General features: G+C 28.9%; 1 protein-coding gene and 1 long non-coding RNA gene across 3 annotated transcripts in view; both read left to right on the top strand.

Moving 5' to 3' along the window:
- cmpy (crimpy) overlaps positions 1-14,206 on the top strand; it is a 62,182-nt gene that overhangs the window by 26,967 nt on the left and 21,009 nt on the right. For both annotated transcript variants that reach the window (XM_008193117.3, XM_064354598.1), the window contains exon 2: positions 12,223-12,408. In XM_008193117.3, the coding sequence (XP_008191339.1) occupies positions 12,223-12,382 (160 nt within the window). In that variant the 3' untranslated portion in view covers positions 12,383-12,408. The remainder of the gene's footprint in view (positions 1-12,222; positions 12,409-14,206) is intronic.
- LOC135265282 (uncharacterized) overlaps positions 1-14,206 on the top strand; it is a 362,501-nt gene that overhangs the window by 333,941 nt on the left and 14,354 nt on the right. The gene's annotated exons all lie outside the window — the stretch shown is intronic.

The following is a 14,206-nucleotide window of genomic DNA, read 5'->3' as shown; positions in this document are numbered from 1 at the left end:
AGATAACACAAACTAATTTATTTAAGCTATTTTTTTATTAAAATGTGAATTATGATAGACATCAATAATCAATTTTAAGAGATTAGTCGCACTCTGTTGCTTCGGGCTTTTTTGCGGTTTTTAAATTTCTACGTCTGTTTCTTCATCTTTTTCGTCAAAATTTTGTTGGTTGTTTAAAAAGATGAGTAGTTTTTATTAAATTCGGAAACTAATAATCGTACCGAGATCAGCCTTTTCTACTTAATACTTTATTTTTTCGCTATACGTATGAATTTCTTTCAAAATTTTTTTGCAGTTCTTACAATAAAAATTAATTATGTACCTAAATTAAAATATAAATAATATTAACAAAATTAAAAATACGTACAAAAATATTAATTATTTTGAGTTTTATGATTTCTAGTGTCTTATCCTTTTTTCTTATACTTTTTCATCTTACCTAATGTACATCGAAGTTGCCATTGAACGGGATTGTTTTAAAGTGGCAACTGTGTAAAAAATTTAACGATCCCAACTTTAGTCTTTCCGTAATATTATTCTTTTAGATGAATATTACACATTAGGAGCTTTCTTACAACAAGCGAAATTAAGATTTAATTCAAAATTAAAGTAATTTGGATAAAGTTGCCCATTCAAAACGCATTGACTAACTGGTTCCTAATGTAGCCAAAACTTCATTTAAATTAATTTTAATATCAAAATTTTTGTGGTTATTAATTTCATTAAATTTGTTGTGAATGACATTAATGACAATTTTCGAAAGAATTGATCATTAAATTAAAGGTGCATTTAGAACTCCACAACCTGGTTAATGCACATTAATATAAAAAGGATTATAGTTTTAGAATAACATTAAAAATAATAATTTTTTGTGCAACAGTGATTTGACTAATGCTTATTAATAAATAATTTTATGGGTAAAAAAGTGTTAATTTCTCTTTTTTATCTATATATTTACATTATTATTTATATGTTTATTTATTTTATGAATTTTGTTAGTTTTATTTCATTAAATTCTATTTACTATTTACACTCCTTAAATCTACATTGTAAATGTTAGGTAAAATAATAATCGCTAGGTAAACATTATAAACGCAATCTAAAAACAGTACATACTACTAAAAATGTTTAAAAAAATTATAATCGACATGTTTACTTCCCCTTAATAAATACGCCACTGGGTTTCCAGTTTTACCTCTAAAAATCTTAAGTAAGTTTTCTTTAAAGATATGAATTGTGATCGAATCTTCACTTTAGAAATTGTTTTTAGGCCATGTCTAGCATATCAAATATACAGGGTGTGTCAGAAATGCGTGTGTTAATTTTACCACGCAATAAAATCATCAAATACAAAAAAATTCTATTATAATATTTTGTCAAATTCTTTTTTATGATTTTGATTGCTTTTCTACTTTCTTTAGTGTAAATGATCCGGTCAGTGTTTAATAATTAGTTTGTATTCGTAGCAACAATTTTCATTGTTGTTTTAAATTGTTTAAATTGTCCGTTTCTATCACAATGAAAATAGTTCGTTTTTTTTATTTTTGTACACATAGGCGGGTACACGTTTCAGTGTGTTTTTTCTAATTTTAAGTAAATTTGCGAAACTTTTATTAAAAAATTACATACAGAAGAAATGTTTTAATTGTTGAGTTCTGTAACCTATTAAAATTAACACGCGCATTTCTGATACACCCTGTATTTAGCTTAGGAAGTGAGTGTTAAATATCTAGGTAGATGTAGTGCTTTATTAAGCAATTAGTATTATTATTTTTTTTAGAAAATTATTTAAATTACATTACTACTTAACATTTAGATTAGTTTACTTAACAAATCATAATTTATTACATAGCACTTTTTGCCTAGTATTTATAATATTTTACTTAGAAAATTATTTACGTTGCATTTTATTAGAATCCTTATTTTTTCAACAATCAACATTTATAAAAAAATCTGAAAAATGTATCATTAAACGTATTTAACAGCAGTCGCTGATGCTTGTGTGGATTAGAAATTTTTAAGATACAGTAAAAATTTATTTCTTGTAGGCTTGTAGACATAATTGTCTTACTCTATTTCTCTTGGGCTTTTGAGTTTTTTTAAAGCAATTGTAATTGGATGAAGTCAAGTTAATGATGTTTTTGGTATTGTATCCAATGAATTGATTACTATTTTGTCTTTACGTTTATGATAATTATTATGATTTCTTCAACTCAATTTAAATATACCATACCGATTTGTTACAATATTTTTTATACAACAATATAATTAGATTCCCAAGGCTAATCATTTCACTAATTTTATTTCAGTATGAAAAAAAATATCTCTACTAAACTGGTAATTGCTTTTTTTGAGATACAATTCGAATTGCTACATTATTTTAATGAAATAAAAAAAAACCTTTATTTTTACATATTATTATTTAATACTTAATAATAATAAAATAATTGACGCAGGTTAGTATTGTTTAATTTCTATTATTTTTTTTGGGCAATTGAGGAGAAATAAATGAAATAATAATTATTATTATTTGTAATATTACATTACTGTACCTGAATTTTGGTTAAAATTTAACATTCCCTATTTAATTTTTAAGATAAGTATTAATTAAGTAAGCATTGTAATTAGTTACACATTACATTATTTTCTCAATAGTTGTATAACATGAATTCATATTATATGGAAAAAAAGATTACAGATAAATACCAATGAAAGGGTGTACCCTTAAAATTTGTTCACTCACGTTAAAAAACTATTCTGATTTTATAATTTTTTAAATAATTTAAAACACAAAATTTGGAGAGGAAGTAGCACTTTTTTAAAACTCAAGCTCTAAAAAATGTTTGCTTCGGAAATGTCCAAATATAATTTTCCTATAAAAAGTTAGACATGTAGAATGGGGCTAATTACGTCCATTAACTGAATTTAAAAAAACTAAGTGATATTTTTATTTAAGCACAGGAAATATTAACGTTTAAAACACTATTATTGGAGTCATATTTTTGGTCCATCTAAAACCTATAATATTTATTACAACTCGTGTATACATTGTTTCCGATTTCTATTTTTACCTTCCGGTGGTTAATAATTAACTTTAACCAGCACGTGGGGAGAACAGTATAATTTTTGTTATTTTTTGTTACCAGCGGACGCTATTTACTTTACTTTTAATCTAAAAAATATAACTTTAACATTTTAATGAGGACATTGATTGTTTAGTGAGCAAAATGTCGATAAACCTAGTTTGCTAACATTTTTAAAAAGGATTAATTATTAAGAAAGAATAATGAGAAAGGAAAAAGAAAAAAATGTTTAAATGTATACAGAACTTTTAAACAAACAAAAATATAGGAATTGTTTCTTAATTTGCGACAAAGATTAGGTTAATGAACCTAACACGAAGATTCATAGTTTTTTTCGCCAAAAAAATTGAAATTGAAATTAGGAACGTAAAATCACCCCGAATACTTTATTTCAATAACTAGAGGTTTCATGTTACAAACCGCAAAAGGAAAAGTAAGCAAATGAGGCCATTTATTTTCATCTGCAAATGTATACGATGTTAAAAAGATCTAGGTTGTACAAAGGTAGTCGGCGAATTCTCTAGTTTTACTCGAGCAATTTTATGGGTTCGCTTGAAATTCAACGAGATGATTTTCAAGTCGAACCTTTTTGCCGGTGACGTCTTTGAGCACACCTGAATGCTTTTAAGGAAATAGATGAAAATAGAATAAAATATGCGTTCAGATTTGATTTAATAGTGCATCGATACTTATCATAACACTCTATCTGAAATATTTTCGTGCACTTTTTCCGCTCGATTTGGCCGAGAGGCACTGGAATTTTTCAGGTGCATGGGTTCGAATATAAGCTCCGTATTTTCATTTAAAAGAGGTACATGTTCGTATTATAATAAGAAGCAAACAAGGGAGCAAATACGTTGCTGAACTTATTTATTAAAAATTTTCGAACTTGTTAGTTCAGGTAATGACAAAGAAATAACTTCCGGGGCTTGTTTTACTCGTAGTTGCCGTCTTGTTCACTTCACATCACATATTTTATTCTAACAAGCCACATTCAGACTTGTCTAATCTCGAATGTATACCGAAATACTTGGAAATGTAAATTATGTTTGGCAAAGCTTCCTCGTATAATTCTCGATGCTTCAGTTCATAATTCATGTCGAATTTGAATTTTTCTCTGTACAAACTCGGTTAAAAGTTTAAGCTGCTTTTCTGATCAGAACGGATCATAATTGCTCACTTTATTGGAAGCGAAAGAAACACACAAACTAAAATTCTATTTCAATTAATTTCCAAACTGTTCTTTTATCTTGCACACATTGTGCTTTGAAAGCGAGACGATTCACTTGTGAAATATTTTATTGTAGATATTCAATATTGACCGAAGTCTCGACTGCAGCTGTGAGAAATCGTCGGATGATTTTTGCATGAAGGTGTTACAAAATCTTATTTTCTGTTTCGTCTACGGAGGACTATAACTTAGGAGACGAAACGAGATACAGAATCAGGATTTTCTGTACCCTAAAAGTAGTACGGCAGAGTAAAAATGAGGGCGCTTTGGGCGATATTCCGCTCGGCGCCAAATTGTTTTAAATTAATTTAGCTTCAACCAATTCACTAATCACTTGGAAAAAATACAAAAAATCTGGCAACTAAAATTAGTATAAGAGACATGAGAAAAAAATTTAAAATTTACGCTTTGTCCTCTATTTTTCAGAACGCTGCAAATACGGCTACCGATACAAGAAAAATGTAAAGAAAAAAGTTGTAGAGAATTAAATTTGCTTTCAAAAGTCAGAAAGACCATAACTTTATTTTACACGGTTTAGGTCCTTACGACGCTCAAAAACGCTCATGCGATGGATTTCCTTCAATTTGCCGGTGGTTAAGTATTTATTAGAAAGTGAATTGATACCTAAACTCTTGAAGATAGAAAAATAGTGTCGCAGACTTTTTTCTAGAAAATTTAATTCTCTACAATTTTGTTCCTTACACTTTTTTTGTATCTTAAGCCGTATTGCCAGCGTTTTAATAAATATGCAACGGTGCGCAAAGAATTATCGCTCAGAATTATCAATTTGCGTTCCACCTTATATTTTAGCAAATGCTGCGAATACGATTGAAGATGCAAAAAAGTGTAAGGAACGAAGTTGTAGAGAATTAAATTTCCTACAAAAAAGTCCGCGACACTATATTTCTATCTTTAACGGTTTAGCTATAAATTAACTTTCCAACACCTGACCACCCATAAAATGACACAAGTCCGTCGCTCAAGAGTCTTTGAACGACTTTGGTGCTTAAGTGGCTGAAAATAGGGATATGGTTTAGCTGACTTTTTTGTAGGGAATTTAATTCTCTACAACTTTTTTGCTTACATTTTTCTTGCACCTGTAACCGTATACGCAGCGTTTTGAAAATTATGTGGCAGAGTGCAAATTGGTAGAAGTTTGAATTTTTTTTAAATCTACAGGTTGGTTCCGTCTTCTGTAGCTCAGATATTATTAAAATTGGACTTTTGATATTTTGTAGATGTTATTTATATTCACACATTTCAGGAAAATATTTTTGACTATACAGAGTGTCCTAAAAAAGTATGATGTCATTAAAATATTTTTAATAGCATGCTATAATTTTTTTGTGCTCATTGTAATACCTTTTTAGTTTCTTACATGTCCCTAAAGACTTGTTCAAATCGGTTCAGGGATTACTGTTAAAAAAATAAAAACCAAAAAAATCTTTATTAAACCTGTTTAAAAATGACTAAAAAATAGCAACAAATTTTTTTTTTGATTATTTTAACAAGGTTTGTATTAACAAGGTCTAACAAACTTATTAATTAAGTTTGAGTGATTTGAATTACTACAGGCTGTTTACAATTTATTTAAAACTTTTGTAACTTTACTGCTTTTTATTTTGCTCATTTTAAATGACAACCCCTATTTATTTTTATATTACACGATGCAGAATTAAAAACAAATTTTTTTTTATATTACAACCCTAACGTAAATCCTAATAGATTCGGATTATTTGATAAAAACTTGCTTTGTCAAGTATTTTAATGACAATTTTAATGAATACATATCAACACCGTTCCTTTTTATGTCAGTCGATGCAGAATTAAATATCAATTTTTTTTTTGTTATCACAACCCTTTTGCAATTCCACATTAATTAATTAATTCCACATCGAATGATATACACATAAATAGGGTTGGAGCCATCTTCGATTTTTATTCATTAAATTTGTTAAAAAATAGCAGACAGAAACAAGTTTTTTGTAGGTAACTCCAAACGTGTTAAAATTTAGGTTAGGGTTGTAAAAAAATTTTTTTCATTTTTGAATTTTGCATTAAATGATGTAAAAATACACAGGGGTTGCCATTTGAAATAAGCAAAATAAAAAGCTTTAAAAGTTAAAAAGTTTGGAAATAAATTGTAAACACCCTGTAGTAATTCAAATCAAGCAAACTTACTTAATAAGTCTGTTAAACCTTGTTAACACTTACGTGGTAATAACGTCGTCAAAAAAGCACTGTTTCTATTTTTTAATGATTGTTAAAACAAAAAGTGTAAAACCGATTTTTCTTTGGTTTTTATGTTTTTTTACTTACTGTTACTATCCCTGAACTCATTTGAAAAAAATTTAGAAACATGTAAAAAGCGAAAAAGGTTTCATAATGAGCACAAAATTTAAAAAAATGATTACTTTAACCTCATGCCTTTTTGAGACACTCTGTATGATCAAAAATATTTTTTTAAATTGTGTCCTAGTGTATAAATAACATCTACAAAATATCAGAATTTCAACTTTAATAATAACTGAGCTAGAGAAGACGGGAGATAGGCTGGACCACCCTGTAGTTTATGATAAAATTTTTGCCTTATGCTTACTATTTAGAATTTAATGCTCTATCTACCTCTATGTTTTTGTTTGGTACGTTTTAACCGTTATCTAAATACAACCATTTTTTAAAATTTATTATTGTGAAAACTTAGACGGTTGAACAACTGCGCTCTCTGGCGAAATAAACGGAACTATCAAAGCAGGAACGTTTTATTTGCACATCCTTTCATATCCTAACCTTTAGTTATCCGTAGTTTTATTGAATGTTTTATTTGTATTTAACTTCTACAGGTCTGCTGTAAATTTAATCAGCTATAAAAGCTGAAATGTATTAATTTGCCTTGTCAAATAAAAAGTATACATTTGATTTATTATTTACGTTACATCTTTTGATTTTGCGAGATTGAAACCGTGGTTTATTGAACTTTTTACATTGATTCAGTCCCGCATGACTTGTTTTTTCTTTACATTTTAAATTGGAAAGTAATATTTAATAAAGAGAGGAAGCGGACAAAAACAACATTAAATTACATTTGCGTATTTTTATGAGATAATTTATACTCTTAATTGCGCTTTTAGCTATTAGCACTCATTTTTACCTTTGAATATTAACAATTTATGAAGGGTTTTAGGATGTTGCTTTCAACTAAATATCCAGTCAAAATGTTTTGTGTTTTTGAAATTAATTTGCCAACTCTTAGTTCCTACGTTATTCACTACAACTAACTTAATTTCAAAGCCATAGTCTATTGTGATCAGGATCTTAATTGAACGCTTAGTACAAGTTATCGATAATCGTTAATAATGGCGATTTAACCAGGAATTTACAACAGATTGTTGTTACACAGAGCTACGTTACATGTTTTGCTGTGATGTTTGCTAAATCATTTACACCACTGTTACATGAAATTTAATGTATGTAGTCGTATGGATCGCGTACTAAACTGCCCAATATGAACGTAATTAATATCAAGTTGATCCGCTCTAATTAATTTGTGACAAGTAGTGACCACAATAAAATGAAATAAATTAATAGACAACAAGATTTAATTTCGTCGTGATTTTTTGTGTTTAATTTTATTGATTTTAATGCTCACAAAAGTCCAGAAAAACTGCAGTACGAGAACTATGTATAAAACACAGTTGTTGCGTTGCGTTTGAAATTAATGCTTTCTGTGACACGTAAGATTGATTATATTTTTGTAAAGAATGATTTAAAATTTTCAGCGTTGCGAAAGAACTTTTAAATTGCTTGAAAAATACCAAAGCATAATAATTACAATCGAATGTACACATGATTTAGGTTTTGTTTATTGATATGTTGATACGAAATGTGTATTAAGGCCATTAAGCTGGCGTGCTTGACATATTTTTTCATTTTTGTTTCGTTATTTACAAGTTTGAATACAAAGTGGGGTGAAAACTAAAATAAAAGCACAGAGTTTGAAAGCTATTTGTAAAAGTTTATCAGAATTAATAGCTTTAATCTATTCAGCCAGGAAGTTTGAAGGAAAGGAAATTATGACGGCTTCAAAAAACGAACCGGTTGCAAATTGAGGTTAAAAGGTGAGTGTAGGTAACCTTGGCGAACTTGTCGATTTTGGCAACTGTTGTAACAAATCGTGTAGATTTTTGAAACTTTAACTAAAATTGCCCGGCGCATCCACCATTTTTATCGACTGAATAATAAAGTGTTATTTTGTTATTATTTCTTGTAAAGTTGTTGTGCGTCAATTGTTATAAAAATAGCTTGGAAATACAACTTTTAAAGCAATGCTAATTGATTGCCTGAAACCATGTAAACAAGAAGGCCTTTTAAATCTTAATGTTTCCAAGTAAATTTTTAATTGTTTCCAACTGTTGGCCTTTAGACCTGAATTAAAGGTAAACATAATTAGTTACGCCTACGCCCTTGAACTGATTTTTTATGTGTAGGGGAACAAGCAATTATTTGAAATTGAACAAAAATCTAATTCAATTTTGAAACGTTGCGTAAATTATTTTTTGGTTTAATTTATTTAAGTATTACTTATAAGGAATTGTCTTTAAAATTAAATATTGTTGCATTTGTTCATAAAACGGGTTCTTTTTTCTAAATACAAACTAAACTCAAAGTAACATAAAAAAAACATTATAACAAAAATAAAATTTAAACGCTACAAAAATTACGAAGAATTTTACACATATTATTCTATCATTTATTATTTTACAAAAGGTGATTGTTATTACCAGAAAGATAAAAGTGTGTACTAATAAATAGAAATGTTTGTTGATACTTTATAAAAGTAACAATGGCGTCATTAAAACAAAACAACTGACTTCATAGATATATTGTTTCGGTTTTATTTTTTTTTAATAAAATCGTCCTATTCGAGGATTTTTTGAAAAGGACTCATGAGAAAGATATGAACTTTGTGCATTACTTCTGGTTCAGACTGTATATAGAGGTATTTCAAAAAATTTTACTAGTAGCATTACGACAAAAAAATTTTGCATGTATACTTTTAGTGAAAATTGGTCTGTTTTGTCTCTGGAGCACCATTGTACAAAAGTTTTTATGAACTGTATTTCTTACACACGTTTGCTGTAAAAATTTGGTTTAAATTTTTAACGCATCTAATTTTCTGTTTCAGATGAAAATTTTGCTTATAAACTGTTCCAGCTTCAAAACGGTTCATTTTCGACTAGTAGTTTATAAACAAAAAATTTTTACTGCAATGACTTTTATTACCTCCTAAATAAATAAATAAATAAAATTTTTATTACCTTTTATAGTTTAGCGACGTTTTTTGGAAATCATCTGGGAAGTGCCTTTATTTCAAAAGTAGTCGGTCTCAGTAAATTTTTAAATTGATTAGAAAATCACTTAAGTTACATTTTAGATTTTTTCTCCTGGTCTCTAGGTAGTAGACACACTTATTTTAAAATTTTAAAACACTCAAAAATAGCAAAAATTATGTAATTTTTGACCTATTTGGCGATTTTTTGAACACGACTGTCGATTTAATTTTTTACACTTTTTTAACACTCCCAACTTTTGAAATATTTTTATAAAGGAGGTAAAAAGATTATTTAATTGCCAAAAAAAATTTTGGTAGTGTTTTGTACTAGATTAAGTTCACCATAACATATCGATTCGTGTTAGAATGAAAAACTTCTACACTTCTAATATAAATTACATTATAATTATAATTTATATAAATTGTAAATTAATAAAAATTACATTCTATACATACTATATATCCTTATACTTTAATTTAATCATGTCCCCTGACTGTCGTAACATCTTTGAAAAAATAAAAAGAAATCAAATTTAAAGTTGTTATACTTTTGTTTGTTGTTTTGTAAGTTGATTTGAAATTTAAGAAAATTGGGACTTCAGAATAAAAAAAAACGCTTTTAACTTTTGTTGCAATTAAGTTGATTTGAAATTTAAGAAAATTAGGACTTCAGATTAAAAAAAAACGGTTTTAACTCAAAAATAAATTGGCAAAAAAACTTTTAACGTATTTTATTTGGTTTTGGACTCTCCTCTCTAACAAATCGACAATTTTTTTTAATTAATCCTTTAAATTAGATTGTTTTTAAATTAAGGAGGCTGTATAAGTTGTATGTTTTTTTGCTGGAACATACAAAAGTAGCTAACAACTCTAAAAGCCGGTTTATAGAAAGCTTTGTTAAAATTTAATTTGTTGTTAATAGTTAACAACGCGAGTACGCTAATCATATTTGTTCAATTTGGTCACGTGATCAGTTAATCCCGCATTTAACTGCAGATTAACTTAATGACGCTAAGCGAAATTAAAATTTAACTCAAAATTAAACTAATTCGAATTGAGCTGCCATTTAAAATGCATTTACAAATGTCAAGTTAATCTCGAATTAAAATTTGATTGAAATTAAAATGTTCTCTAAACCGGCTCTAAACGTTAAAATAACAAATTTGATATTGTTTCTCGTGTTGCTGCAGAATTTCTGATTTAGTAATATTCATACTTTTTGCAATCAATTTATATATTAAAAATTATTGAGACTGACTACTTTTGGAAATAAAAGCCCTCTATACAGGCTGTTCCGTCTAAACTCTACATTTAAAAAACTGAAAATAGAAAATTTTTGAATTAGCACCTGTCACTTAAAAAATCAGTAACTCGCTTAGTTTTAGAGATTTCAAAATCATATTTAGAGAGTTAAAAAAGAAGGCCTATATCTGTTTTCCTGTTTGTTTAAAATTGAAAATGAAGTTAATAAACTCAAAAATTTTAAGGTTACGTTTGGACAATTTCAAGTTTTCATAACTTAATTTTTTCAAATAGGATGTCCCAATTTTTATTTCACTAGATGGAGGAGAATTTTTTTCTGAATGGATCTGCATTAGCATTCCCTATATCTATCTGTGATAATTTTCAAGTTATGTTTCTTTTTTGACATTGTACAAAATTTTTTACAAACCACACCTGTTTTTGCATAGTTTGCCATAAAAACATTTTTGATTAAATAAACGACAAACTCTCTGTCGAACAAAATAATTTCATTGAATGTTGGTTCAAAAAAATTTAATTTCTCACACTTTTTCATTCGTTTCCATGGAAAAGTATGAGAACAGACCTAACTTTCAACAACAAATTAAATTTTAACAAAGCTTTCTATAAACCGGCCCTTAGTGAAATAAAATTAAGTATTCCATTTGAAAAAAATGAGTTATGGGTTCTTAAAGTTGTTCATTCTTAACTTTAAAAATTGAGGGCCGATTTATAGAAAGCTCTGTTAAAATTTAATTCGTTGTTAAAAGTTAACAACGCGAATGAACCAACGCATTTAATTGCGAATTAAATTAATGACGCTTCTATAAACCGGTCCTTAGAGTTTGTTATTCTTTTTTAGAAATTTGAATAAACCAAAGGAAGGGTTTAGGCTTCCTCTGTCAAATGACCTAAAAAATAATTCTGAATTTTAAAAAATAGCAGAGTTATCGATTTTTGAACTGGAAGGTACAAATCCAAAAAAAAAAATTTAACTCTAAATATTTCGTAAACGGCTCAATTTAGGTATAGGGAAACTATGTTGAAATAAATTTAGTAAACCAAAAAAGCATCAAAAAATATAGCTTTCTATTTAAAATAAGGAAGTTGATAGCAATTTCCGGTATAACCGGAAGTGTCACCATCTTAAAAACATTGAGCAGGATCTAAGAAATAATGGTTGTATACAAATTTTCAGATGACTATCATTATTAGAACCATAAATACTTCTAATGTGGGGTTATAATCTGATTTTTTTATTCTATTACACATTACAAATAAAAATTTGATCCTCAAGGCCATAAACACTCTGAATATTTTTTCCATTGTTCCAGATGCTGTCAAGAATGTGCCCGAACAGAAGGAGAACCTTGTGGCGGAGACCTAGGTTTCAGTGGGACCTGTGAACCTGGGTTATCATGCCAGCAACCAGGACCGTCGCCCAGTGAAGGCATTTGTAGACCTATCATTTTTGATAATCACGAAGACACGTGAAAAATGCTTTTCCTCGTTGTTTTCATGTAAGCACTTGACTAATTTCCATTCCCAAAAATGATTTATGAGCACAATGGACTCGCGAAGCAATTATTAATTCAATAACAACTCTTCGCAAAATTCTTACAAGTTTTGCAACTGATTACCTACTACAACTCAACGAAAATTAATACTTACTATTATACTTGGTTACGGGAATGGAGGAGCGAAACAAATTTAATCTTTAGTCTGCTAACTTTTCAACAAAATACTTTCAATAAATTTAAGTCCTGGTACTCGTAATGAAAGGCTTTTTATTACGAGCATTCAAACTTTGATTACCGTCCGGAGCAGTCGGCATTTTTAGTTTGTGAAGCGTAATTAACTTCTAGACATTTTACAAAAAAATTGATTTGCTTTCACGTGATTAATTTAAAATCATTTCATCAACAAATAAATTAAGGTATCGAAGTCGTCAGTTTGGAGATTATTGTGCATCCGCTCCTCTCAAAGAGCCCGAAATTGCAGGACGAAAGCAAAAAGGTTTTGGTTGCACTTGCATCCGTTCTCAGCGGGCGGAAATTGCAAGCTAAATTGCCTATAGAGAAATCGCCCACATACGACTTTAGAAGCGAAAAAAAATGAGCAACCACTTTTTTGATTTTTAATTCTAAGAGCTTTGCTCATTTAAGCACGTAATACTTTTTGGCAACAGATTCACGGCCTCTGACAAGAAAAATCCCGAGCAAGGGCTGTTACAAAAGGCTTTGCATGTCTCAAGAGCGACAGATTTGTCAAGTCTTCTGAAACAATAAAGTTTAAAACTTAGCCAGACTCTAAAATTCTTACTCAAGGACTTTGGCAGCTGTTTATAACCTTTTGCATATTTTATTAATTAAAGCGTATCATTACGAACTTTGTGGAATTTTATCGAGATTTTTTATCAAAAATTCCACGCATTGCTCAGTATTTTTCCAATATGTTAGAATAAACTGAAATTTTTATGATCAATATTTCAATCAATTAAAGGCCAAGTGTTTCGAACTTATACAGAGTTGCTGTGTTTGTGGACTGTAAAGTTGTGTTTCTGGCCGTGTTTGCTTAAGACACTAGTTGACTGAAAACTGAATAATAAGATTAATGGATTTTGGGAAGTTTGTAATTACGGTTAATGATAATCTGACGTTAACTTTATTTATTTTTTTTATTTTATTAAAAGAAAGCTTTTAAAATATAAATTTTGGGGTTCTTTCCTTTTGCATAAAAAAATCATTGTTTTGGTTTAGCTAGAGCCAGGAAACGGAAGGTAGACGGAAAAAGGAAGTTATGTCGGTTACACTTTTTCTTTCCAATTGGATTTCGGAACAAGAGACTTGAAACCGAATACTTGTTTACTCAAATTACGAGGAATACTGATAAAATTGAATTGGTAACTACACTTTGAATTTTCTCCAGCTTTACGTTTGTTCGTGCTTGTTTTAAACTTTTCCTTAAAGGGATGAGATTAAAACCGAATCTTTTCTAATCTGCGTGGCCGTAACTTCTCGTTATTTGTTATTATGTGTTTGTGCCGTTGTTTCAGGGCAGATTAATTTTTTTTATCAAATTTGGAAGTCGCCCACATTTTAAATTTATTCGCAAAGTGGGGAACAAAGAACGACACTTGTGACATAAATTTAAAGCTAAAAGTTGAAATATTCTGACAAGATGTAAAACGCATGTGACAGCTTTGATTCGCTGCGAATAAGTATCGTAAAGTGGCTATAGACGTGGAGGATAATTTATTGCAAAGGTTCGCCCAAAGGAGCGAGCGCAAATAAATTTAGAAAATAGAAAAGTCGCGCC

The sequence above is a fragment of the Tribolium castaneum genome, chromosome 1, assembly GCF_031307605.1.
Source record: "Tribolium castaneum strain GA2 chromosome 1, icTriCast1.1, whole genome shotgun sequence".
NCBI lineage: Eukaryota > Metazoa > Arthropoda > Insecta > Coleoptera > Tenebrionidae > Tribolium > Tribolium castaneum.
This window is presented reverse-complemented; position numbering and strand designations above follow the sequence as displayed.